The sequence below is a fragment of the Staurois parvus genome, unplaced genomic scaffold, assembly GCF_062004578.1.
Source record: "Staurois parvus isolate SC_StPar_1 unplaced genomic scaffold, SC_StPar_1.0 ptg000375l, whole genome shotgun sequence".
Taxonomy (NCBI): Eukaryota; Metazoa; Chordata; class Amphibia; order Anura; family Ranidae; genus Staurois; species Staurois parvus.
In genome coordinates, this window is record NW_028318171.1 from 1,205,579 (window position 1) to 1,232,118 (window position 26,540).

A 26,540-nucleotide genomic window follows, 5' to 3' on the forward strand; every position below is an offset into this window, starting at 1 on the left:
TACCAATCACAGCTCTGGGTTGTGATATCCGGTCAGTGGCAGCGGAAGTTGGCGTCTGTGGTGGAGCGCAGAGAGGGATTTGACAGGTAACGGCTGGAATTGGGTTTGGTAGGTTGTTTTGATGTGGAAAGTGTTGTGATTGGTCAGACAATGGTGAGAGGCGAGGAGGAGGATGTTCTGTTTGTAGGGATGATCTGTGTGCGGTGCTCGGTGGTCAGTAGGCGCACTTCATATGTAGGGGTGCTCTGAGCACTGCTGCCTTGTATATAGACTGGATCAGTGATCTCCATACTTGTCTTTAGTGCACACTGCCGGACACATCATCATGAGCATGGATGGGGCCGTTTGTATTGCATTGCAAAATGATAATTATACAGTACATCTTTGGAATACATGCACATTTCCCATGTTTTATGTATTTATACATACTGCACGTACAGGAAATGAATGTGCCAGAAATGTTTGTGGGATTTAAAAGAGATATACAACCAAAACTTTTTTGGCTGTTCTTGTGGATCATAGGAGTGCAATTCGTTCTGCACTTCATTGATCTGTTCTGAGCTGACAGCGGACTGAAGTCTGCTGTCATCACTCAGCCAGTCCAGGATCATTAAAGTCGGGATCAGGGGCGGACTGACAACTCATGCGGCCCCTGGGCAATAGGGGATCATGGGGCCCCTGTGTCCTTGCCCAAACTCAAAAAAGCCTATGAAAAAGGTACCAGGGGCATCTCATGGGGCCCCCTACTGACCTTGGCCAGTGCTCAAGTTTCCAAATAGTCGGCCTGCCCCGGTCGGGATCCACCCCATAGTCTGGAGCAGGGTTGGACTGACAACTCATGGGGCCCCCAGGCAATAGGGGATCATGGGGCCCCTGTGTCCTTGCCCAAACTCAAAAAAGCCTATGAAAAAGGTACCAGGGGCATCTCTTGGGGCCCCCTATTGACCCCGGTACCTCGGGCAAATTACGAGTTTCCAAATGGTCAGTCCACCCCTGGTCTGAAGTGGCACCTAGCTCAGCCTCTCAGCGAGCCACTGAGATCCTGAGCCAGTTGCTCCCTCCCCCTCCACAGCCCAGTGCTCCATTGAGCATGGGGGGGGGGGGGTTCAGAGCAGATAGCGGTGACTGACAGTCACCACACTGCTCAGAACAGCTGTGAGAACTCAGTGGCCATGTGATCAGCAATCAATGTGAGTTCTCACCCTCAGAGCCGGCGGGGGACAGATGCAGCATCAGACCGATGCTGCATCCACCTTGGTAAGTATAAATGGGGAAAAAAAAGCCTACTTCTCTTTTTAATGCACAGAGAAAAATGCTCCAACTCCTATGTGTAGCCTTTGTTAGCATTTTATGTATCAGCCAGTAAGGGCTCATGCACACAGCCATATCTGGCCATATAGTGTAAATCCTGGTGTTTTCCTTACTAGGAAGCCCACAGGTGCTGCCTATAGAAGTCAGTGGTTGTACACCCGTACACATACATGTGTTCATTGACTAATGCAGGCCATACATGGGTCGAATTCCAAACTAATTTTCTTTAGAAAATCGGAAATTTAGTGCGTTCTGTAATCCGATGGCACCACCATTGATTTCAAAATTCAACCAATCACGCCTTCAATTTCACTTCATGCTGCTACAGAAAAGAATTTTCGTGGGCAAGAATTTTCTTTTCTTTCCAGGTCACAGCTCATGCTCATTTCTCTTTGTTTATATTTCCCACATGATTCTCCCATCATTGATTCAAAATTTGTTTCGTTTTTAAAAAAATTTCCAACATGCCCGATCACTCAAATTCGATGCTCACACGAAAATCGGCCGTTTCTGTGACCCACTAAGGCAGGCCATAGACGTGGAGAAAATCAGCCATTTTTTTAAAAAAAATCGTAAATCGGTCGTTCAGACGGCCAACGTTGCCACTAATTAAGAAAAAAAGTCGTCAGGTTTTAGTCACGCCTACGGCTGTCAATTAATATAATAGTGGTGTCCCTGCATAAAGACCCGCTATTATATTTGGCAGAAGAAATAGATTATGCAGAAGAAGAAGAGAAACAACATTGCATCTATTTGTACTTGAATAGAAACATCGGTATCTGAAATGCATACAAATAGATACAATGTTGCAACTTTTTTCTTCTCTATCTTCCTCTGCAAAATCTATTTCATCTTCTCCTTATTTCTTCTGTTCTTCTTCTTGATATTCTATTTCTTCTTCTCCTGCAAAATCTATTTCTTCTATTACTTCTTTTTCTTCATAGTCAATTTATTGTCAAATCGGCCAGAAGAACGGCCGATTTGACCATAAATTACCGCGAAAATCAGCCGATCTAACAAATCGTCCCAGGATTTTCCAGCATGGGCGATTTTCAAAATCTCTTAAAATTAAGAAAAACGGCCGACATTTTTCCACACTAACGATACAAATATCGGCCAATTTTTTTATTGGCCGATAGTTCGGCAAGAAAATCGGAAATCTATGGCTTGCATAATGGTGCGCAATTCGAACAAAAATTCTTAGAAAAGATTTTCTAAAGAAAATTATTTCGGAATTCGACCCGTGTATGGCCGGCTTTAGGCTGCATTTCCCATGAGCACTGTGTAGCTTGAAGCTCCAAAAAAGGTCAAACTTTAAAAAAAGAATTTATTCTCTATGGTGCCTGTTCTGATCGCACGAACAGGCATCATAGAGAACAGTTGATTTTTTTAAGTTTGAGCTTTTTGGGGGCTTCAGGCTACAAAATGCTTAAGTATGAATTTCTGTATGGAATGCATCTAACACACGGCAAAATGCATGTAAATCGCTCCAAACACGTACTGTAAACACACCAGAACACCTATGTTCTAAATTGAGATAAAGAAATAAGGGAGGAAAAATCACCGGAAAGCATAAAAAAAGCATGTAAACACACATGCAGAAGCACATCCAGAATGCAGAAATTATGGTGTGAGTAGGTCCTCACACTAGGTGCAGAGACACGTTTTTCTGCACCTGTTTCTGTAAGAGCACAAAGAAAACAATGATTCTTTATGTGTACTGTTCACACCTGAACACTGGTATTGTGCATATTTCTGCAACATGTATGCAGTTTTCTGTGCAGAAAAAAAAAGTCACATGACATCAACATTGTGGTATGAACAAGGTACATTGAGTACAATTGTTTTCTTTGTGCCATTGCCGAGCACTTCATAATAAATATGAACTTCTCTGTACATGTGTGAAAAAACCTATAAAGGTTGAATCTGCGCTCTTTTTCCATCAGTTTCTTATATGCATATAATGTGAACGAAGCCTTAAAGTGTAAGGTGGGTGTGTACCTTCCCAGTAATGTAAATGGTATCACTTTTACAAAACAGCGAATCGCAAGCTGAAAAAGGAATACCAAGATCAGAGCTGCAGCTGATTTTGTGCTGCAGAGACTGTACCTGGATTGCATGTCAACAAAGGAGCAGAGCTGGCCTGTAAGCTACGACTGCATTGGACCCAGCACATAGGTACTTGATGCAATGCGTACCTCACAACTGGCCAGGAATCCTAGTGGTATCCAAGATGGACCTTACATCCAGTGTTAGTTAGCCCTGTTTTTGGCAGCCTTATGCTACTGCATAGATGGAATGTTAATAGCTTACCTGTAAAGTGGCTATTACCTAAACTAGATGTGTTTTCAGAGTTAGCAGCCCTGTTTTATAGGGAACTGGCTTCCATGTAAATTACAATATTAAGTTACCCACCATTTGCCTTTCTGTCCACTGTTTGGATGTGATATGAGTTGTGTGAGTTTACATTGTGGCTATGGCCTTCATCAGGAATTTGGACTCGTTCTCTAGTTTGCCTGAGGGGGCCTAAAAAGATTTTTCTGTCTCTCAATATAAGATTGCTGGGTGCATTTGCCAGACCATATCACAGGCCTATTCTATCAAGGGTAATGAGCCTCCCTTCTTAAAAAGAGAAGTATGGGAGTTAGTTTTTTAAAGAAATCATACTTGCCTAGGTGGATGCTGTCAGCAACCACTTTCTGCTCTGCTCCATCAGCAGCCCCCCCCCCCCCCCCGTGGAGGGGGAGGAAGCATCTGACTCAGCCTCTCAGTGGATTGCTGAAAGGCTGAGCCAGGTGCTAGTTCAGACTGGGGTGGATCCTGACTTTAAAGTCGGGATCTTTTCCCAGCCTGGACTGGCTGAGTGATGTCAGCTGATAGCGGGATTCAGCCTGCTATCAGCTGAAAATGGGTCACAGGAGTGCAGGAGGAACTGCACTCCTGTGATCCACAGGAGAAGCACAACCAAAAGAGCCTTGGCTGCACTTCTCCTTTTTAATTAAGGTTCATTCTACTAGATCTGTTGGTATATCTTGGACGTTTCAACATCACGCTTCTGTTACTCAGCTTTGCAAGGCAGCCAACTGGTTTTCTGTGCATTCATTTGCTAAGTCTTACCAGTGGGATATTTGGGCTTTGGCTAATACCACTTTTGGCCACAAAGTTTTAGAGGCCAATGGTTAATCTCAGTTTAGCCTTTGTTAGACCTTTTTTTTTCTTGAGGGACTGTTTGCTAAATCTTTATGATTACCAGCTTGTGTCCTGTACTGTACTATAAAGAAAATGGCATGTTTTACATTCCTGTAAAATCATTTTCCTTTGAGTAAAGTACTGAACACAGGATCCTCCCCTCTGTGTTTTTGGCCCTTCATTGCTTGCTACAAAGTTGTGGATCACATGGTGGGAGGGATAATATGAAGGACTGCATCAAAGCTCTGAGTGGCTTTGCCAGTGTCCAGTCACCTGAAGGTGGAGCATAACCAATCCATTATGATTACCAGCCTGTGTCCTGTACAGTACTCCAAGATAAGTATTTTACAGCTATGTAAAAAAAAAAATCCAATTTTCCATAGCTACAATGTTGTTTTCTATAATGTGATTTTATTATATTCCTTTGCAGCAATGACGTGCACCATAGACAAGATCTTACAAGATGCCAAAACTTTGTTAGAGAGACTGAAGGATCATGACAATGCTGCAGAGTCCTTAATTGAACAGTCTAGCTCTCTACATAAGCGGGTGGAATCCATGAAAGAGGTTGGGACAACACTACCAGAAAAGGTAGACAATTTTTCTTTTGCAGCTTAATGTATAGAGACTTTATTTTTGTTTTCAGATGTGCCTGTTTAAACAGGTCTGTTAGATGTCAGTCTTTTCAGTGTGTGTTAAAGGAGAAGTTCACCTTTGGAACATGTTACATTTTTAGGGTGGAACATATAACATGTTTCCCTAGCTGCAGCCACGCCTGCACGGCCATGTCACTCACTCACTGAGTTCTGTAAATGTGTGCCTACATGTCCCAGCAGCCTTAGCAGCAGTCGGCTTGTAGTTTTCAATTAACTACCACGGTGCTGTGGAGCACCATGGTAGTTCATTCAACATTCAAGTTTCCTGTCAGAATATCTGCTTGGCCATACATCCCGTACGGCAAGCAGATATTCTGACAGGTCTGCAGGAGACCTGCATGGCATCAGAAATCTATTGATCGTTGGTGCAATGCTTTCCAGGCTCTTTTGGACAAAAATAATAAATGCACTTTTTTTTTACCTGCAAAAAAAAGTGCATTTATTATTTTTGTCCAAAAGGTGAACTTATCCTTTTTAATGTTTTAAAACATGTATTTCTAGATATACAAACGGTATATTTTGTAATTGTATATGCTCACATGGTCTGCATTATTTTCCTATTGACATACACAGGCTATGCCTCCAACTTTGCAGTGCTGCAAAGTAGTTCTGCTTTACTGCTCGTTTACACAGTGCAAACACAAATCTTTGGGGATAGGCTGTTCACTTTGCAAGAGAATTTTCTCTTAGCTTAGTGAATGAGGTGAAGCCGTGCTGACTTCCACCATCCAAACCTGTGCAAGCAAAAATACTGTTTTTTTGTTTTTGTTTTCTTTTTTTTAAATTTTCCTTAATTGGTTATTCCTTCCTGAGTTTTCACCATGTTTTTAAACAAAGGGAAATTTCACTGAGAAGTGAACAGCCTTTTTTGCCTATAGTAAATAAACTCTTATGAGTCCTTGAAGACGATGATTGCCCTAAGATGGTTTTAATGCTCACTCAGCAGTTTGCAAGAAGGAAAGTGGTGTGATTTAATGTCTTTAGTAGTGCAAATATGTAGAGTGTATTTCTCAAATGTGTAGCGTGTATGGTTACATCTAAGCCAGATAAAGTGTATTTAAAGCCAAAACTATTTTTTTGTTTTGTTATCTATAGTGAATAGTGTAGGGCAGTGATCTCCAAACTGTGGCCTGAGGACTGGATGCGGCCCTCTGTTAGCCTTTTTTCGGCCCTTGGGACACTATTCCTCCCAATGAAATGAAGCACTATGCCTTCCACTGACACCAACAGTGTGGCATAGTTCCTGCCACTGCCACTAATGATGGCTCATAATTCCACCCACTGACACCAACACCTGGCACTATTTCTTCCATTGATGCCAATGACGGGGTACTATTACTCCCACTAAGACTAATGATGGGGCACTATTCCTCCTACTGACCACCAACCCTGAAGCCATGTTTATTCTCACTGATGCTAGGCATTTTCTATTCCCACTGGACAAAATTCTGCCCCCATAAAGTCTGAAGAGCAGTAAACTAGTCCGTTTGGATACCCTTGGTGTAGGTCAATGTTAAACCATTTGTAAAATTTGTATTGGCATTACTTGCTTCCATGTCCAAGTTCACTTTCATTCCTGACGTTATTCAGTTGTTCTCTTTAACTAGTGATGAGCCAATTGTACTCTCTGGTGAAGGTTTATAGTGGATCAATGAGACAGCTGAATGTGGCACAGAACTAAACTGAAAATGTAAAGTAAATGACTTTATACTTTCTTTTTTTTTTCCCTACAGTATCAAGAAGACTTGGCAGAGTTAAAAGATGCTTCAAAGTACAAACCACATGTGCTTTTATGTCAAGAAAATACTCAAATAAGAGATCTTCAACAGGAAAATAAAGGTAATGTAAAGGTTTCCAAGCTCATATTTCCTGGTTTCTTGAAATGTCAATCCATATCCTCGAAAATCACCAGTGGGTCTGCATGATTTTCAACTGTGAGCAATGATTAAACAGCTTGAGTCTGAAATCTTGGCAAATCTAGAATGCAGCCAGTGAAATTTGGAAAGTTTAAATTGTTATACTAAAGTTTAAGAGACCCTTTATAATGAAGCCATAATCCAGGGGGAAGACTTGCAGGCCTGTCATGTTTTAAAGGATAAGTTCACCTTTTAACAAAAAATAATAAATGCACATTTTTGCAGGTAAAAAAAAAAATGTGCACTTACTACTTGGGAGCCTGGAAAGGATCGCTGATGCCATGCAGGACTCCTGCAGACCTGTCAGTGTATCTGTGTGCTTGTACCTCATATGGGCAAGCAGATACACACTAACAGGAAGAATCAAAGAACTACCACAGCACTCAATAGCGCTGTGGAAGTTCATTGAAAACGACAAGCCGACAGGAGCAAAGGCTCTCAGAGCTTGTAGTTTTCCCATTCACAGAATAATGTGAATGAGTGACATGGCCTGGCACGGCCGTGTGTTTTAAACGTAAAGCTGAACTCCAGTAAACAGCTAACTATATGGTTGAAATACTATATATATATATATATATATATATATATATATATATATATATATATATATATATATATATATATATTTTGGCTTTAGTGCAAAACCCCAGTACATAGAGAACATCATGCCCATAGTGGACCATGGTGGCAGTAATATCATGTTGCAGAGGAGTGCTAGAAGTTGTAGGGACTAGGTAACTTGTGATTAAGAGAAAGATGGATAGAGCCAAATATAAGAAGTACAGAAGAAACAAGAGCACCACACTGCTTGTTGGGAGCCAAGAGGCAGAGTGTTGGACTTGATATGGTTAAAGTGGTTGTAAACCTCTGATATGGAAAATGAACATAGCATAGCATTCCATAGTGTTCACTTACCCCTATGCAAAGCACCTAGTGTTTTTTATGTTGCCTCTCTTATTTCTCTGCTTTCTGCATAAGTCACTTCTGACAATTTGTGCAGACACCAGATCCGAGATGTCTGTTGTGATGTGTTGGGCAGGCCAATACAAATGAATTGAATTCCTAATGAAATGCTTGTTAATGCACTGCACTGCTGTAAATGGGCTCCAAGTGAACAGCCTCTACTTAACCACTAGCCTACAAGACACTTATACTCCTTCCTGCCCAGCCCAATTTCCAGCTTTCAGCGCTGTCACACTTTGAATGACAATTGCGCAGTCATGCAACATTGTACCCATATGAACGTTTTATCATTTTTTTTGAGACAGATAGAGCTTTCTTTTGGTGGTATTTAATCACCTCCTGGGATTTTTATTTTTTCTTAAACAAACCAAAAACCATTGAAAATTTTGAAAAAAAAAAGTTTTTTCTTATTTTTTGTTATACAATTTTGTAAATAAGTGATTTTTCTCCTTCACTGATGTGCGCTGATGAGGTGGCACTGACTGGCACTGATAGGCGGCACTGATAGGTGGCACTGATTGGCATTGATAGGTGGCACTGACTGGCACTGATGGGTGACATTTAAAGGCAGCTCAGATGGGCACTGATATGTGGCATTGATGTGCACTGGTATGCACTGATATGTGGCATTGATGTGGCACTGATGGGCACTGGCACTGACAGGTGGCACTTCTGGGGCCACACTGATCATCAGTGCCCTGATGATCTGTGTAGATGTTCCCTCCGCGGAAAGCCGATTACCGGCTCTCCTCTCCTCTCCTCTCTAACTGTCAGTGAGACAGCTCGAGAGGAGAGAAATGCCGATAACCGGCATTTCCGTGTTTACATGTGATCAGCTGTGATTGGACACAGCTGATCACATGACCGAGCTGTCATCTTTGGCTCTTTCCGTGTCCCTCGGACACAGCGGACCGGCGATCGCCGCGCTGTGCGCTCCCTGAGCCGCGCGTGCGCAGTGAGAATGGTAGGACGTCATGTGACGTCCTATCAGAACGAGAGAACCACCTTGTGCTTGTCATTGTACTATAGGGCGGGCGGAAGGTGGTTAAAGTGACACTATAAAGGTAATGTTTATAATGAAAATAACAAACCTGTTATACTCACCTGTGCTGTGCAATTGTTTTGTACAGAGTGGCCCTGATCCTCCTCTTCTCGGGTCTCCCACCTGGAGATATTGGCTCCTTCTCTTCTTTGAGTGCCCCCATAGCAAGCAGTTTGCTATGGGGGGCACACAGTACATGCTTCCCCTGAGCTGCGTGTGTCTGTCGAGCCGTGCTCCATGAATTCCCCCCCCCCCGGGCTCCTCCTCACTGTATTTGAGTGCTGCTGCTCGAGTCCTGTGTGATGAGGAAGAGAGGGGAGAAGAGATGCAGCTGTGCACAGCGCTGGATCTCTTCCCTCACCCTCAGCTTGTTCAATTAAGCTTTGGCAATAACACCTGGAAGCTGACTGACTTCTATGCAGAAGTGAGCCTGATTTTGCATGCTCCACTTTTAGTAACTAAACCCCTGTGTTCCATGGTTCCATAACCACCTTCTCGAGTCCTTTGCACCATGACCCACACAAATTGGAGCATGCAAAAGAAAATGGCACAACAAAGAACTATTTCACTGCAGTCTGGAAGCAATATGAGACTCTGCAAGGTCTCATAAAACCCAAATAAATGCAAATTGGGTGACCTATTTGATTAGTTTAGTGGCAGTACTATTTGGATCGCTTTAGCTAGTCTGTGATTGTACTCTTTGCCTTGGCTTGTCATTATTTATTTATTTTTTTTTTACATTCTATATGTTACAGAGTTATGGCTGTCTTTGGAGGAGCATCAATATGCACTGGAGCTGATCATGAGCAAGTACAGGAGGCAAATGCTGCAGCTAATAGCAAACAAAAAGCCTGCACCCACAGAACCTGTTCTAGAAGCTCACGAAACCTATTCTTCTGTAAGCTCTATGTGCAAAGTAATGTATTGTTTTACTTGTATACAGAAGCATTCATGTAATATAGTAAATATTATGTGCTTACTCTATCTCGTTTATAGTATGTGTGATATAATCCTTACTGATCACTCTTGAGTGTATGTGCATGTTTTTCTGAAATTACACCATTAATGATTGGGCACATATCTACCAGTCTATATACAGTGAGGAACAGAAGTATTTGAACACCCTGCGATTTTGCAAGTTCTTCCACTTAGAAATCATGGAGGGGTCTGAAATTCACATTGTAGGTGCATTCCCACTCTGAGAGACAGAATTTAAAAAAAAATTCAGGAAATCACATTGTATGATTTTTAAAGAATGTATTTGTCTTGCACTGCTGAACATAAGTATTTGAACACCTAAGAAACAGCAAGAATTCTGGCTCTCAAAGACCTGTTACTGTGCCTTTAAAAAGTCCACCTCTACTCCACTCATTAATCTAACTTAGTAGCACCTGTCTGAGCTCTTTAAAGACACCTTTACACCCCACAGTCAGTCAGTCGCCAACTACTACCATGGGCAAGACCAAAGAGCTGTCAAAAGACACCAGAGACAAAATTGTGGACCTCCACAAGGCTGAAAAGGGCTACGGGGCAATTGTCAAGCAGCTTGGTGAAAATAGGTCAACTGTTGGAGCAATTTGTTAGAAAATGAAAGAGGCTAAAGATGACTGTCAGTCTCCCTCGGACTGGGGCTCCATGCAAGATCTCACCTCGTGGGGTATCACTGATAAGAAAAGTGAGGAATCAGCTTAGAACTACAAGGGAGGAGTTGGTCAATGACATGAAGAGAGCTGGGACCACAGTTTCAAAGGTCACTGTCAGTAGAACACTACGCCGTCATGGTTTCAAATCATGCATTGCACGGAAGGTTCCCCTGCTCAAGTCATCACATGTCCAGGCCCGTCTGAAGATTGCCAATGACCATCTGGATGATCCAGAGGAGGCATGGGAGAAAGTCATGTGGTCAGATGAGACCAAAGTAGAACTTTTTGGTCTAAACTTCACTCGTCGTGTTTGGAGGAAAAAGGATGAGTTGCATCCCAAGAACACCATCCCTACTGTGAAGCATGGGGGTGGTAACATCATGTTTTGGGGGTGCTTTTCTGCGAAGGGGACAAGATGACTGCACTGTATTAAGGAGAGGATGAATGGGGCCATTTATTTTGAGATTTTGAGCAACAACCTCCTTCCCTCAGTCAGAGCATTGAAGATGGGTCATGGCTGGGTCTTCCAACATGACAACGACCCGAAGCACACAGCCAGGATAACCAAGGAGTGACTTGATAGGAAGCATATCAAGGTTACTCAGCGACAGCCCCGAAACCTGACAGATCTAGAGGAGATCTGTGTGGAGGAGTGGGCCAAAATCCCTGTTGCAGTGCAAACCTGGTCAAGAACTACAGGAAACATTTGACCTCTGTAATTGCAAACAAAGGCTTCTGTACCAAATATTAACACTGATTTTCTCAGGTGTTCAAACACTTATGTTCAGCAGTGCAAGACAAATGAATTCTTTAAAATCATACAATGTGATTTCCTGAATTTTTCTTTTGTAAATTCTGTCTCTCAGAGTGGGAATGCACCTACAATGTGAATTTCAGACCCTTCCATGATTTCTAAGTGGGAGAACTTGCAAAATCGCTGGGTGTTCAAATACTTCTGTTCCTCACTGTACACAATATTTTAAGAATATTTAGCAAGCTATAGGGCATATTTTTGCCTGCTTTAGTTCTGTAGATATTGAGCTTGGCCAGTCTGCTTGCTCAAATCTAGAAAGATTACTAAAAAAATTAGTGCAGTAAACATATAGAAGCCTAAGAACTCGGCCCTCATACCACATTCCATGAATCAAGTTTTCAGTTCTGAAATGGAAAGGTGTTTTGTAGTGTCATTTAGCTATAAAATAGCTTGTATAATAGTTATATATGTTATCAGTTTTTATTGAAAAGCTGAATATTGCCATGTATTTTAGCCTGTTAGCAACATTTACAGAAATCTACAAGTATGTGCAAACCATTCAGGAGGTTTAAGTGATTTTAAACCCTTACTTTGTGAAACAACCTATTCAGTCTAAAATAGAAATGAAAGATAAACATTTCTGTATAGATATAAAAACACTGTGTACCCCTTTTTTTTTTTTTTTTTTCCATTTTTTTTATAAGTGATTGCATAGCCTCTATTCTCAGCTGCATAAGAGCTGGGGGAAGAGAAACAGCAGCACTCTGAGCTTCCCAGTGAAAGGCTGTGCGGGGAGGGGGGGCAGTTTTCCTTGCTGTGTTGCCTATCCCTCAGTTGAATTGCCTTTGGACATCCAGGAGGTTTAAATCTTATAAATGTGTCCCTCAAAGATTGACAAAAAAAAAGATTTGTACTTGGAGTCCATTGAGGAGCACTCGTCCCACCCCTCTGATCATGCTCTTGGTAATACTTGCTACAAAACAGAGGAATGTTGGTAGTTGTAGTTGCCTGGGGTGGCCTACAGGTTTTTTTTTTTTTTTTTGTCCAATGCTCCTGTGGGTGGTAGTCAAACCTGAAGGGTTAAGACTCCCTGTGTCCCTCTATAGGCTCAAAGAACAGGACTTTATAGGAAGCACAAATATTCACTACGATAAGGGGTTCATTTATACTGTGAAACTGAACCATAAATATCTTAAAGAAATAATACAATAAAATAAATGTGAACAATGCTAAACAGTGGTGAAATGATGAAACCCCAATGTCCATTAATACATGCTAATCATTGGGGGTTTCACCATCATTTTGCACATTTATTTATTGTATTTCTTTAAGATATTGATGGTAGTAATTTTATTCATTAGAGGACTTGCCCTGTATGCATAATATGCCACTGGGGGGGGGGGGGGGGGGTTCCGCCATGCTGGGAAATTCTTATTGTAATTTGTATGTGATTTATTAATGCATTAATTTTTTTACTCATTTTATATGTATATTGAACCACTATTGGGAGAAGGATTCACTTTACTTCAGGGTCCTTAGGAAATTTGTATTTCTTTCAAGATATTTCAAATTGTAGTGAGGTCCCATTGTTTGGCGCACATGTGGTATAGCTGGCTTTTTCACATTTTTTTTTTTGGGTTTGGTTTACAGTAGCATATTTTGTTTTTATATTTTAAGTGTATTCGGCACAATAGAGAGGGTCACACCACCATTGTGCTCGGTGGCTAGCAATTCACATTTTGTTCTTGTATTTCTGTGGTATGTGGGAACACATGAGTGTATAGCAGGAAGCCTTAGACATTGTTATTTTCCACATTTTTTGCATATTGATTTGGATTCAGATCATATAGCACTTAACAGCGCAGTGGAACACATATAGTCTTTTGCAATAGTTATCTATAATATCTATATCCCGAATTCTTGCAGGTGGTATAGCTACCCATTCATCTTTGCAAAATGCCCCCAGGTCATGCAAAGTGTTTGGTTGTCTTGCAGGAACCACACATTTGAGATCTCCCCAGAGTGGCTAGATGATAATAATGGTAGGAGACTGTGATGGCCACTCCAGAATCTTCACCTTTTCTGCTGTAACCACTGGAGGGTCAACTTGGCTTTGTGCTTTATGGTCATTGCCGTGCTGGAAAGTCCAAGAGCGTCCCATGTGCAGCTTTCATGCAGAAGAATGAAAATGTCTGGCAGTATTTTCTGAAAATATGCTGCATTCATCTTGCCATTAAATTTCAAAAGATTCCCTATGCCTTTAGAGCTCACACACCCTCAAAAAATTAGTGAGCCACCACTATGCTTCACAGTGGAAATAGTATTCTTGTCGCTATAGACCTCGTTGACCCCTCTCCAAACAATAGTGCTTATGGTTGTGACCATGAAGCTCTATTTTGGTCTCACCACTCCAGATCCCCCAATTTTCTGACTAGCATGCTCAAGGCTTTGAATACCTTTTTATATTCTTTTCCATTTTTATAAAGTTCCATGACCTTGTTACGCAGGTTGTTTGACAGTTTTTTTCTGCTCCCCATGGCTCAGTATATGGCCTGCTCAGTACATCCACCTGAGAGCTAACTAAAACATTAACTATTTATACACAAACACTAATTGCAATTTCAAAAGCCACAGATGTGGAAAATTAACGTGTCTGCGTGTGTGCGTTCGCCAAAGCACTCTTTCTCCAATTTACACCAAGAATAGGGCACTATTCCTCCCCTAATTCCAAAGATGCATTGTTTACTCCCAATGACGCAGGACAATTTCTACTCCCTATGGCCACAGTCTGGCCCCCTAAAGTCTGAAAGCCAATAAACTGGACCTTTGTTTAGAAACTTTGGAGACTCCTGGTGTAAAGGGTGGCGGGGCCTCTGTCATTACGCAAAGGGACAGAGCCTTTGGTGTCCTAGATCAAACGGGACTGGGACTCTGTCATAGCACGAAAGAGGATTGGGGCCTCTAATGTCATAGCAGCAAAGGGGGTGGGGACTCAGATGTCATAGCGGAAAAGGGGGTGGGGATGTCTTGATCGAACCAATTTTCAGACCGTGTATGTGGTTTTCATTCAGAAATTACATTCATTTTAAAGTCATTGTAAAAGTAGAATTGGCTGTTGATGGACCTTAGCCATGAAGTCAGAGAAAATCTTGCCCTAGTAGTGAAGTAGAAATCAAAGAGGGGGCACAGAAGAGGCTTTGTTTGTTTATAAGGCTACCTTCATGCTGCTCTGTATTAAAAATACATTTTGCTTTTTTTTTTCCTGTGTTGCATTAAATTAAACGCAATGCATGATGCGTTTTTGGCGCATTTGTTTTCTTTTTTGCCATGTTTCTGTTGCTTTTTCCCATATCAATTCCCATTATTCCAATGCGATTTTCTTGCAATCTCCAATGCACCTATGCAGTGCAAATTGCCTGTAACTTTCATGCAATTTCAATGCGAGTTTAGAAGGCGCATCAGCATAGGTAGCATGCATTGCAACCTTTGTGACTTTAACCGCTTCCCGACCGCCCTATAGCAGATATACTGCTACAGGGTGGCACTGTTGCGCCATTCACGGCTGTCAATCACCTGGTCCCGGCCGGTGATTACTCACTGGCGCCTTCTGATTGCCAAGCATCTCCAACGGGGAGTAGAACTGTTTGTAAACAAAACAATTGTCCTCCCTGTCAGCTCGTGCACACTGCTTTGAATGGCTGTGCACAGCACAGCCATCCAAAGCAGTGTGATTACAGTGAAGCACACAGACACATGACAGAGTGAAACAGCACACAGTTAACCCTTTGATCACCCCTCATGTTAACCCCAGTGCCATTAGCACATTTTTTTTAACACAAATCACTGTATTGGTGTCACTGGGAATGTCAGTGACACCAAGCCAGTTCCGCCCAGTGTCAGAATGCCAGCCACAGTCCCGATATAAGTCGCTGATCGCCGTCATTACTAGTAAAATAAAAAAAAAATTCCAGTATCTATACCGTCATTTGTAAACTCTATAACTTTCATGTAAACCAATTAATTTACATGTACTGGGATTTTTTTTTTTTTTTTAGCAAAGACGTAGCAGAATACATTTTGGCCTAAATTTTATGAAATTTGATTTTTAACATTTTTTTACAGGACATGCTTACTAGCAAAAAGTCAAAAATGTTTTTTTTTTTTTCTCAAAATTGTCGGTATTTATATTTTTTAATAGTGCAAAAAATAAAAACCGCATAAGTGATCAAATACCACAGAAAGAAAGCTGAATTTGTGGGAAAAAAAGGACGTAAACTTAATTTGGGTTGCATGACCACGCAATTGTCAGTTAAAGTAACACGACGCTATAAAGCAAAAAATGGCCTGATCAGGAAGGGGGATAAATCCTCAGGAGGGCCAGTGGTTAATAGATGAGTGTTTTTTTTTTTTGTTTTGTTTTTTTAACCTTTTACCTTTCCTCCCCTGTCATCCTTGCTGCCTAAAGCTAGGTTCACACTGAAGCGGTTTTTATCCTTCCTCCAATTGATCGATCCTTTCTATCAATCAGTCGAAGGAAGGGTCAATTGATATATCAGACGAAGTTTGGATCCAAGGAAGGAGCTCTATCAAAATCAATGGATGAAAGATGGCCAGGGAGGAGAAGTGAGGGTTACAAAAAAAATAAACCCTTATCCATCAAAGTCGCATTGGAATTCTTCAATGTTGATGCGACTTTTGTGAGCTAAAATAGATGTCTGTGGGGCTGAAATTGCACTGACGTCCACCAGGAACCTTTTCCAAAATCTCACTGTGCTGAGTCGAATTGATTAGAAGGGCACCATTGAATATAATGTGATTTCCCTTTTATCATGCGATTCTGTGAACCTGGACTTGAGCACTTCCCACAGATGTGTTGCATTTATTACAGGTACTTATATAGTGCTGTCAATTTATACAGTGCTTTGCATATATAGTATACATTCACATCAGCTCCTAACCCTCAAGAAGCATACAATCTAGGGTCCCTAACTCACAGTCATACATATACATACTAGGGCCAATTTAGACAGGATCCAATTAACCCACCAGCATGTCTTTGGAGTGTGGAAGGAAACCCATGCAGGCACAGGGAGAACATACAAGCTTCAGGCAGGTAGTGTGGTGATTGGAATTCAAACCAACCACCCTAATGCTGTTGGGTGGAAGTGCTAAACATCACAAACAAACAAAGGATTTGTCAGGAACACTTACCAGCCAGCTTGCAAAACAACCAATTTGGCTCTGTCTAACAGTTTGCATTAAAACAGAGGGTTTTGATTGCACACTTTTGCAAATACATGTGTAAGCTGCAGTCCCACATCAAGGGTCCTCTGTGTACTGTGGACCTAATTCTAAAATTTCCAAAGCCTCCATAGTAGGAGCACATATATCAATGGATAGCTTAAGGGCAGATGTACCTAGAGGAGCCCAGTTATAGCAAAATGACAGCAAAGGCATTCAGTGTATCTTTGCATCCAATTCAGTCAACTGTACAAAAAGAATGGCAACTGTCTCAACTTATTACCAGCTAGTGCTAAACATTTTGATGCAGTTTCCATTCCTTGCAATAGAGGGATGCATTTTTGGTGTGTTGTGGTTTTTTGTTTTTTTTCACCGGACCAAATATTCACCAAAAATACAAAAATACAGAACTTTGAAAAACGCAATACACCTGCAACTGACCAGTGTGAAGAGTTCCATAGGATTAAAAGGCTAGGTTCACACCTGTGCTGGCATGATTTTCTGTGGTGCATTAAAACACGCATGCGTTCCTGCACCTCACCTGGTGTGAATGAGCCCTAACAGTTCACTTTAAGTTTAGGATTATTGCCCATCTAATTAAAGTGGAACTTTAGGTAATAAAAAAAAAAAAAAAAAGAGTACAGGCAGGATTTTTAATGAAGAAGAGACATGCTTTCTCTTCTGCATTAAAGCTACCTTACTTGCTTGCCCACCCCTGTATAGTGAGCTGTAATGCAATGCCGAATTTAATGTCATGCCTACCCAGCCAATGACAGTGGCCGGCGTTTGGGACCTGGAAGCTGGTCGCCCGAAGACGCTGCGCGGGAAGCTTTGGGAACGAGCATTGTGGGATTGGATGTGAGCACAGCTCCGCTTTAAGGAAGGATTCAGCAGCTAATGCAGAAGCAAGACTAGCACACACAAGTTTTACTTGTTTTAATCTTTTCTCCAGCTGAGCTGTGTGCTAAATAGGTTGTATTTCACTAAAAAGTTTTTGCAAGTGTGTGATGTTTGTTCAAACTATGTGCTTTTCTGTTAAAGGATATAGAGAGACACATTGACAGGATATGTACTATGGGAGAAGTCATGAGACAAGCCATCCAGATCGATGAGGATCAGGCATACAGCATTCAAGAAAGACTCGCCCAACTAGAGGTAAGAGGGGTTTCTTCCTTAATATATGCAGTACATCTCTGCAACATATGAACATCTCATCTCCCTATTTTTTATCCCTTTAAAGCCATGAGAAGAGCTAGGAGGTCTAGATATCCTATTTTTATATAACAAAGGAAGTGAGTAGTGGACATAGGGCAGCTCTGAATTTCTGACAAAATCAACAGGATTTTTTTTTTCTCTTATCAAGCAGATACAGTATAACAAAATGCTTCTAATGGTAGATTTAAAAGTCCAAAAGAGCACGTTCTTAGCATTTACATTCTAAAACGAATTTCTTCTTACCCTGCCCTCCCCGCTTCGCACACACACACAACATTCTCTTTTAAATTGAAGATTTTTTTTTAAATAGTTTTAGGCATTTACTGTGCTGCAAATCAGTACTTCCGTAGTTTTAATCTAGGTAAGAGTGATATCTGGGCCTCAGCTTCTGTGTGTACACAGATGTTCTGCAGGACTTCATGTCACAGCTTCCTGCGGCACATCTATGCAGGTGTGCAGAAATGGGTAGCAAGGAGCTCACAAACTTTCTAGTCTCTGCGCATGTTTGACAAATACCCTGCGCATGCACAAACGACTTTACCAGGACCCTCGGCATATCTGTGCACATGCTCATACTGGCAGTGCTGGGCGGTTGGAGCCACACAGAAAACATTTGAATGTTATTGTAAAAAAAAAAAAAGATGCTCTGGAAATGATTATTTGCACATTTAGTATAGAAGACTGGTAATTGTACCATTTTTCTGTTTGTGGAGGGAGCAGAAAGAGCTTTATATGTGCATGGTTGTATTGTGCTAGAAATGACAGCTGTTGATTAAGAAACCAGTTGGTGTTTTGCTTACAAGCCTCCTTGCTTAGTGTTTTAGCAGCTGCATCAAACATTGGTTAGTGTTAGAGACAACCGTATACAGCAATCTTCACAAATGACCGAGTAGCATAGTTTATACTAGAACTACAGAACTTCCTGACCCAAAAGGGCCCTCCTACCAGCAACAAGACTGTCTTACTTCAGTCTGAAATGTTTCATGAAGTAGGTGTATCCATTGAGATGAGATCAGGCCACCAGGTGGAGTATATTGTGTGTAATATATATATATATATACACACATCCATCCAATCCCACAATGCGCGTTCCCAAAGCTGTTCTTGGGCAGGCCAGTGACAAGACCACTTTACATACCAAAAGGGCTCCCTACTATGTTAATGTATGCAGGAGGTAATTACCTTTTGTTGTGTTGGGTTAACCTGTTTTTATGTAAATATATGGAGAGCAGGTTATTTGCAAACAGATTGGGAAAAGTCTTAAATATTCATGATGTGCTTGTTTAAAGACAGCAGATTTGCCATAAACAAGACAAGTAGTATCTATTTAACTTTTTAATTAAAATTTATGCATACAGCTATTCTAGGACCAGACACATAAGATCAAAGGGGCTCCTAAAAGTGGCCAATCAGAGTGCTTGCCATTGTACTGAATGGGGGAAATGTGTATATTAACACAGGACACAAAACACAGGGACACAGGAAGGTTATCTGAAGAGTTCTAATGATTACCTGTCACCTTACTTGTCTGTGCCTCAGCTGGGAAAGAGAGTTTTTTTCCTGTCATTAATATGGAAGCACAGGTATAGATCATAACTCGCATTATTGCATGCATGGAAGCTACCTAGGTGCATATTATAGATTAGACGTATGCTGGACGGTGTAGTATCTCCATGTTTGATATGAAGTATCTTAAATGGGACTTTGAGGGTTGTTGTTCATTGTAATCTTTACAAATATTTGGCTGGATTTCTGTCATCTGTAACAAATATCTTTATCCGAATAAATGCATCTCTCTGGAAAAGGACTATTGGTTGTTGCGGGAAAAGTACATATATAAATATACACTGGTCATACGTCCTCCATTATTGATATAAGGCCACAGATTTATGAACTGTTTCTATGTGGACCTCATATATGAGAAGACAACACCAGGGATGTTAAAAAAAAAAAAAAAAAAAAAAAGTTCCTTTAAGAAGGCGTGTTTATGTAATCTTCTTCTATAGTACTGTGCAAGAGTTTTAGCCAGGTGTGAGAAATGCTGTTGTAAAGTAACAATGCTTTCAAAAATACAGCGGGTAAAATAAGCATTGAACACATCACTATTTTTCTCAGTAAATATATTTCTAAACGCAATCCATACTTACAAAGAAACCAAAACAAATAAGTTTGGAAATTAAGTTATGTAACAAAATGGAATGACACAGAGAAAAAGTATTGAAAAAACGAACTGAAATTTATTTAATACTTCGTAGAAAATCATTTGTTGGTAATGACAGCTTCAAGACACCTCCTGTATGGAGAAAGTACTCCCATGCATTGCTCGGGTGTGATTGTGGCCATTCTTCAACACAAACAGTCTTCAAATTTTGCAGGTTCCGTGGGCCTAATCTATGAACTCTGACCTTTTAGTTCTTTCCATAGATTTTCTTGGATTTAAGTCAGGTGATTGGCTGGGCCATTCTAGCAACTTTGTTTAAATTTTTTTGAAGCCAATTGAGAGCTTCCTTGGCTTTGTGTTTGGGATCATTGTCTTGCTGAAATGTCCAGCCTTGTTTAATCTGCATCATCCTGGTAGATGGCAGCAGACTTTTATCAAGAATTACTTGGTACATTTTTCCATTCATCCTTCAATCACATGAAGTTTGCCAGTACCATATACTGAAATACAGCCCCACACCATGATGTTCCCACCTCAAACCTCACTGTTGGTATGGTGTTTTTGGGGTGATGTGGCGTGTCATTTGACCTCTAAACATGGTGTGTATTATTGCATCCAAAGAGTTCAATTTTGGTCTCATCAGAGACCAGACTATATTCTCCCAGTATTTCACAGGCTTGTCTAAATGTTGTGCAGCAAACTTAAAACAAGCTTCAGCATGCTTTTTCTTTAGCAGTGGAGTCTTATGTGATGAGAGTGCATACAGGCCATGGTGGCTGAGTGCATTACTTATTGTTTTCTTTGAAACAATTGTACCTGCTAATTCCAGGTATTTCTGAAGCTCTCCACAAGTGGTCATTGGCTCTTGGACAACTCTTCTGATAATTCTTTTCACTCCTCTGTCCTCTTCTTGCGAGGAGCACCTGGTCGTGGCTGGTTTATGGTGAAATTATGTTCTTTCTGCTTCCGCATTATGGCCCCAACTGTGCTTACTGGATGCCATCAGTATGTTTTGCAACCATAAGTTTGTGAAGGTCTTGAGAGAGCTCTTTACTTTTACCCATCATGAGATGTTTCTTGTATGACACCTTGGTAATGAGATACTTTTTTTTTATTTATAGGCTATCAGTTGAGGCTGAATCAGCTGATATTAATTTGCGCTGATATTAATTTGCACTGACAAGGGGCTGGATTGCTTTCTAATTACTGATAGATTTCAGCTGGTGTCTTGGCGTTCCAAGCAGTTTTTCACCTCCCTTTCTTCATGTGTTCAATACTTTTTTTTTTCCCCTGTGTCATTCCATTTTATTACACATGATTAATTTCTGAACTTATTTGTTTTGGTTTCTTTGTATGGATTGCATGGGCTATTACTGACATGTGGTGAAAATTTCATGTCAATACCTTTAGAAATATATTTAGCTAGAAAAATTGTGACGCTTTCAATACCTATTCTACCAGCTGTATATATTTTAATTGTTTGTTTTTATTTTTATCAATTTATAAAATGCAAAGTAAGCAAACAGAAGAAAATCTAAATCAAATCAATATTTGGTGTAACTACTCCTTAGCTTCAAACCAGCATCAGTTCTTACATGATTATGATTAACCAATTATACCAAGCAGGTGCTAATAATAATCAATTTCATATGTAGGCTGAAACACAGGCATTAACTGAAACAGAAACCGTTGTGTACAGTGCCTTGAAATAGTATTCATACCCCGTTAAAATTTTCCACATTTTGTCATGTTACAACCAAAAACGTAGATGTATTTTATTGGGATTTTATGTTGTAGACCAACACAAAGTGACACATAATTGTGAAGTGGAAGGAAAATTATACATGGTTTTCAAAATTTTAGCATAGGGAGGTTTTGGGGTTTTACCGCCTTCTGAGTTAGAGAGAGCCCAGGCCAAAATTAGCAGCATGAACTTGCGTTAGCAATAATTGTATATTCTTTTTTAATTGTATATAAGGCTTTTATTTGGTACACTGAATACAAATCTGTTCTGTGTTTTTTTTTGTTTTTTTTTAGTATATTAATATATATATATTTTTCCATGTTTTGGTGCTTTTATTTTTAATAATGTGATCTAATAATTATAATACTGCATTACGCTAGGTACTGCAGATAAGCAGTGTCACGTAGTACGGTTACATTCAGGCTGCAGTCCTAATCTGCAGCATCTTAGGTGTAATGCTCATTACTCACTAATGATTAGGAACCATACCACATAGTTAGTATGGCTTAAAAATAGACAAAAGTCCATCCAGTTCAACCAGACAAAAGTCCATCCAGTAGAAAAAAAAAAAGTTCTAATCCTATACCCACAGTTGATCCAGTGGAAGGCAAAAAAAATCCAGCAAAGCATGATGCAATGTGCTCCAGCTGGGAAAAAAAATTCCTTCCTGATCCCCCAAGAGGCAATCTGATATTCCCTGGATCAACTTTACCTATAAATGTTAGTATCCAGTTATATTCTGTGTATCTAAGAAAGAATCCAGGCCTTTTTTTAAAGCAATCCACTGAGCTGGCCACAACCAACTCTTGAGGGAGTCTATTCCACATTTTCACAGCTCTCACTGTGAAGAAACCTTTCCATGTTTGGTGATGAAATTTCTTTTCCTCCAGACGTAAAGAGTGCCCCCTTGTCCTCGGTGTAGAGTTATTCACCCTGAGGTCATCATAGAGTTCACTATATGAAGCACTGATGTATTTATACATGTTGATCATATCCCCCCTTAATCTCCTCTTCTCAAGAGAATAAATTCAGTTCCTCTAAACATGAGCATGATTAAGAACCAGGCTGGCTGATCATTATGGGGACCCTCAGCTGCAGTAAGTGTTGGTTGGTTGCTCTCAAGGGAAAAACGTTTATAACTATACACCTGTGATGGGGGATGTTTTATATAACATTGGTAGGTGGGAAGGGGTTAAAGTATCATAGTGTAAAAGCTGTCCTCAACCATTCTCTGTCGTTTTTAATTTATTATTTTAATTCTGTGTTGCTTTGCTTCTCTTTATTCTTTACTTTCTTTATGCTATGCTGCAAGGCAAACCGTGTTCAAGCAACTTAATATAGCCAGTATTACTAGACCGAGAAAGCTCTTTGCAGTGACTTTGAACAGAAGAGCCCTGGTACTCTTCTTCTCAGGACCCCTGCCAGTACTCCCCCCGCCGAGTCCCCCCCAAAGCAAGCTACTTCCTATGGTGGTCACTTGTGCAGGCTCACTTGTGAGCTGCATCTGTGTATCTACAAGACACACACACGGCGTGGCTTAGCCCCCTCCCCACTCCCTCCTCACAGACTCTGATTGACAGTGGCGGGAGCCAATGGTCCATGCTGCTGTCTTTAAGCCAAGTGAAGAAGTGAGAAAATAGTAGAATGCATGAAGGTAAAAAACCTTCTGCCTTTACAACCACTTTAAAGTGGTTGTAAATGCTTACATATACACAATGGAGTGATTGGCCTCAGGCGATACACATCTTACATACAGTAAGTTGTACCTGTTTTTATATATATATATATATATATATATATATATATATATATATATATATATAGCAATCTTTCCCCTACATCCATTCAGAGTGCAGAATTTACACAGGATCTCTCTGCTCTAAAAAGCATGGGGCAGGGAGCTGAAGTTACATCAGTCAGCAGAACTCTGAGAACTGATTGGAAGGAAGGGACACCCCCCCCCCCCCTTCACACAGCTCAAAGGAACAGAGCTAAGGCTGTCAATCACAGGCTGTGCCCTCCCTTGTCACCATTTTTTTCTTGGAGTCAGGAAAACTCGTCAGAAGTGACTCATGCTGATAGCAGAGGAACAAGTCAGCAAAGAGAAATGACACTTGGTACTCTTGATTGAGACAAGTCAGCAATCCGCGGGCTCTATAGTGTGTAGATTGCCTGGGATTGCCAACCTGCCACCACATGCAAAGGATGAAGGTGCAGAGGAACTACTTCCAGGCATGTAACGCAAGCCATGGAGGGAGTAGAGCTGCAGCGGCAGCAGTTTCATGGAGGCATCAGCCAGGAACACAAGCTGATGCCTCTTCTAAAGTTCCAGCAGCAATGTCAGGTGGAGCGATAACAACAGCACTCCACCTCTTAATCCTAGTAGCGGCAGGATCCACAGCATTAAGCAGCACTGCATGCAAGGTCAGTATCAGTGGGCTTAATGGATAAGTTCACCTTTGGGAACGTGTTACATGTTCCACTCATTTTTAGGGTGGAACATGTAACATGTTCCCAATGCTGCAGCCGCGCCCACCTCCCTCCTCCCTCTGACAGATAATACGAGGACTTCTGTGAATGAATGAACTGCAAGTCCTGACAGCCTTAGTGGCTGTTTGCTTGTAGTTTTGAAAGAACTAGCACGGCGCTGTGGAACACTGTGGTAGTTCATTCAAGCTTCCTGTCAGAATATCTGTTTGGCCATATATCCTGTAGGGCAAGCAGATATTCTGACAGGTCTGCAGGAGACCTGCATGGCATCAGTGATCTACTGATCGCTGTTGCAATGCTTTCCAGGCTTCATTGGACAAGGGAGCAGCTGGTCAATGACATGAAGAGAGCTGGGACCACAGTTTCAAAGGTCACTGTCGGTAGAACACTATGCCGTCATGGTTTCAAATCATGCATTGCACAGAAGGTTCCCCTGTTCAAGTCACCACATGTCCAGGCCTGTCTGGATCATCCAGATGGTCATTGGCAAACTTCAGAGGAGGCATGGGAGAAAGTCATGCCTCCTCTGGCATGGTCTAAACTTCATTCGTCTTGTTTGGAGGAAAAAGGATGAGTTGCATCCCACGAACACCACCCCTACTGTGAAGCATGGGGGTGGTAACATCATGCTTTGTGGGTGCTTTTCTACGAAGGGGACAGGACGACTGCACTGTATTAAGGAGAGGATGAATGGCGCCATTTATTGTGAGATTTTGAGCAACAACCTCCTTCCCTCAGTCAGAGCATTGAAGATGGGTCGTGGCTGGGTCTTCCAACATGACAACGACCCGAAGCACACAGCCAGGATAACCAAGGAGTGGCTCCGTAAGAAGCATATCAAGGTTCAGGAGTGGCCTAGCCAGTCTCCAGACCTAAATCCAATAGAACATCTTTGGAGGGAGCTGAAACTCTGTGTTGCTCAGCGACAGCCCCGAAACCTGACAGATCTAGAGGAGATGTGTGGAGGAGTGGGCCAAAATCCCTGTTGCAGTGTGTGCAAACCTGGTCAAGAACTACAGGAAACGTTTGACCTCTGTAACTGCAAACAAAGGCTTTTGTACCAAATATTAACACTGATATTCTCAGGTGTTCAAATACTTATGTTCAGCAGTGCAAGACAAATAAATTCTTTAAAAATCATACAATGTGATTTCCTGAATTCTCTCAGAGTGGGAATGCACCTACAATGTGAATTGCAGACCTCTCCATGATTTCTAAGTGGGAGAACTTGCAAAATCGCAGGGTGTTCAAATACTTCTGTTCCTCACTGTATATATACACATTTTTTAACTTGTGCATTTATTATTTTTGTCCAAAAGGTGAACTTATCTTTTGAGGATACTGGACACAATAGGATTTTTTATGGGCACAGTATCCGTTATATAGGCACAGTAGCATCTTTATGCAATTGTATCCATATAGCTGCTATTGTGCCCATATAGTTGCTGTTGTGCATCTATATGGACACAATAGCATATTATATGGACACAAGTTCAATAAATATGTTCCAGTGACAACTCAACATTTTTCAATTTCAGTCTCTGTTACCATGTACAAAGCACAAATGGTGAGTGAATCATCCTAACAGGGACAGGAATAAACACCTTGCAGAGTTTCTAAACCTTCACTACACTATCCATAACTGAAAAAACAATATTTGACTCCAAAAAACATGCATTTTCTGAATTCAGTTGTGTATAAAATATTTTCCTTGCATTCATGTTTCAAAGTAAATTTATATTTGCTATTTTTTTATAGTTGGAAAACAAGGAACTTCGGGAAATCTTATCTGTTAGCAAGGAGTCACTGCATTCAGGAAAGAAAGAATCTGACTGGAATTCATTAGAGAAAACTCAGTGATACCCTTCAGACCATATCCTTTGCACAATACATTCACTGGACACGCCACAGTAAAAGGAACCATTTCTATTATGCTCTGTACCCAGCTGCATTAGCCTAGGTACAGCACTGCAGGGAAAGTGAGTATATACTGCAGTGGAAAGTATGAAGATGTTAATGGATGTCCGCTGGCTTCAGTGTATGTGAGTCTCTGTTTCACAATTGCAGTGCTTCAAGAGAAAAGGTCCACAACCTGCTCTGAAATCACTTGGACTTTGCTTTCAGTTTTGTCTTATGGAAAACTATAAAATGTAGATGTTTTATTTAAATAAGTTAAAAAATAGAACTATATGTATGAATAAAAAATCCTCCTGAA

General features: G+C 41.0%; 1 protein-coding gene across 3 annotated transcripts; it reads left to right on the plus strand.

The window, feature by feature from the left end:
• SIKE1 (suppressor of IKBKE 1) lies at positions 1 to 26,540 on the plus strand. Of its 3 annotated transcripts, none has more exons than XM_089685415.1 (6): positions 1 to 86; positions 4,931 to 5,091; positions 6,890 to 6,995; positions 9,833 to 9,993; positions 17,757 to 17,870; positions 26,084 to 26,540. In XM_089685415.1, the coding sequence occupies exons 2-6, from the start codon at positions 4,933 to 4,935 to the stop codon at positions 26,183 to 26,185; spliced, it is 642 nt and encodes a 213-aa protein (XP_089541541.1). In that variant the 5' UTR covers positions 1 to 86; positions 4,931 to 4,932; the 3' UTR covers positions 26,186 to 26,540. The 3 variants fall into 3 exon arrangements, with proteins under 3 accessions (XP_089541541.1, XP_089541543.1, XP_089541542.1); XM_089685417.1 differs by having other exon boundaries at positions 9,833 to 9,975; XM_089685416.1 differs by having other exon boundaries at positions 57 to 108.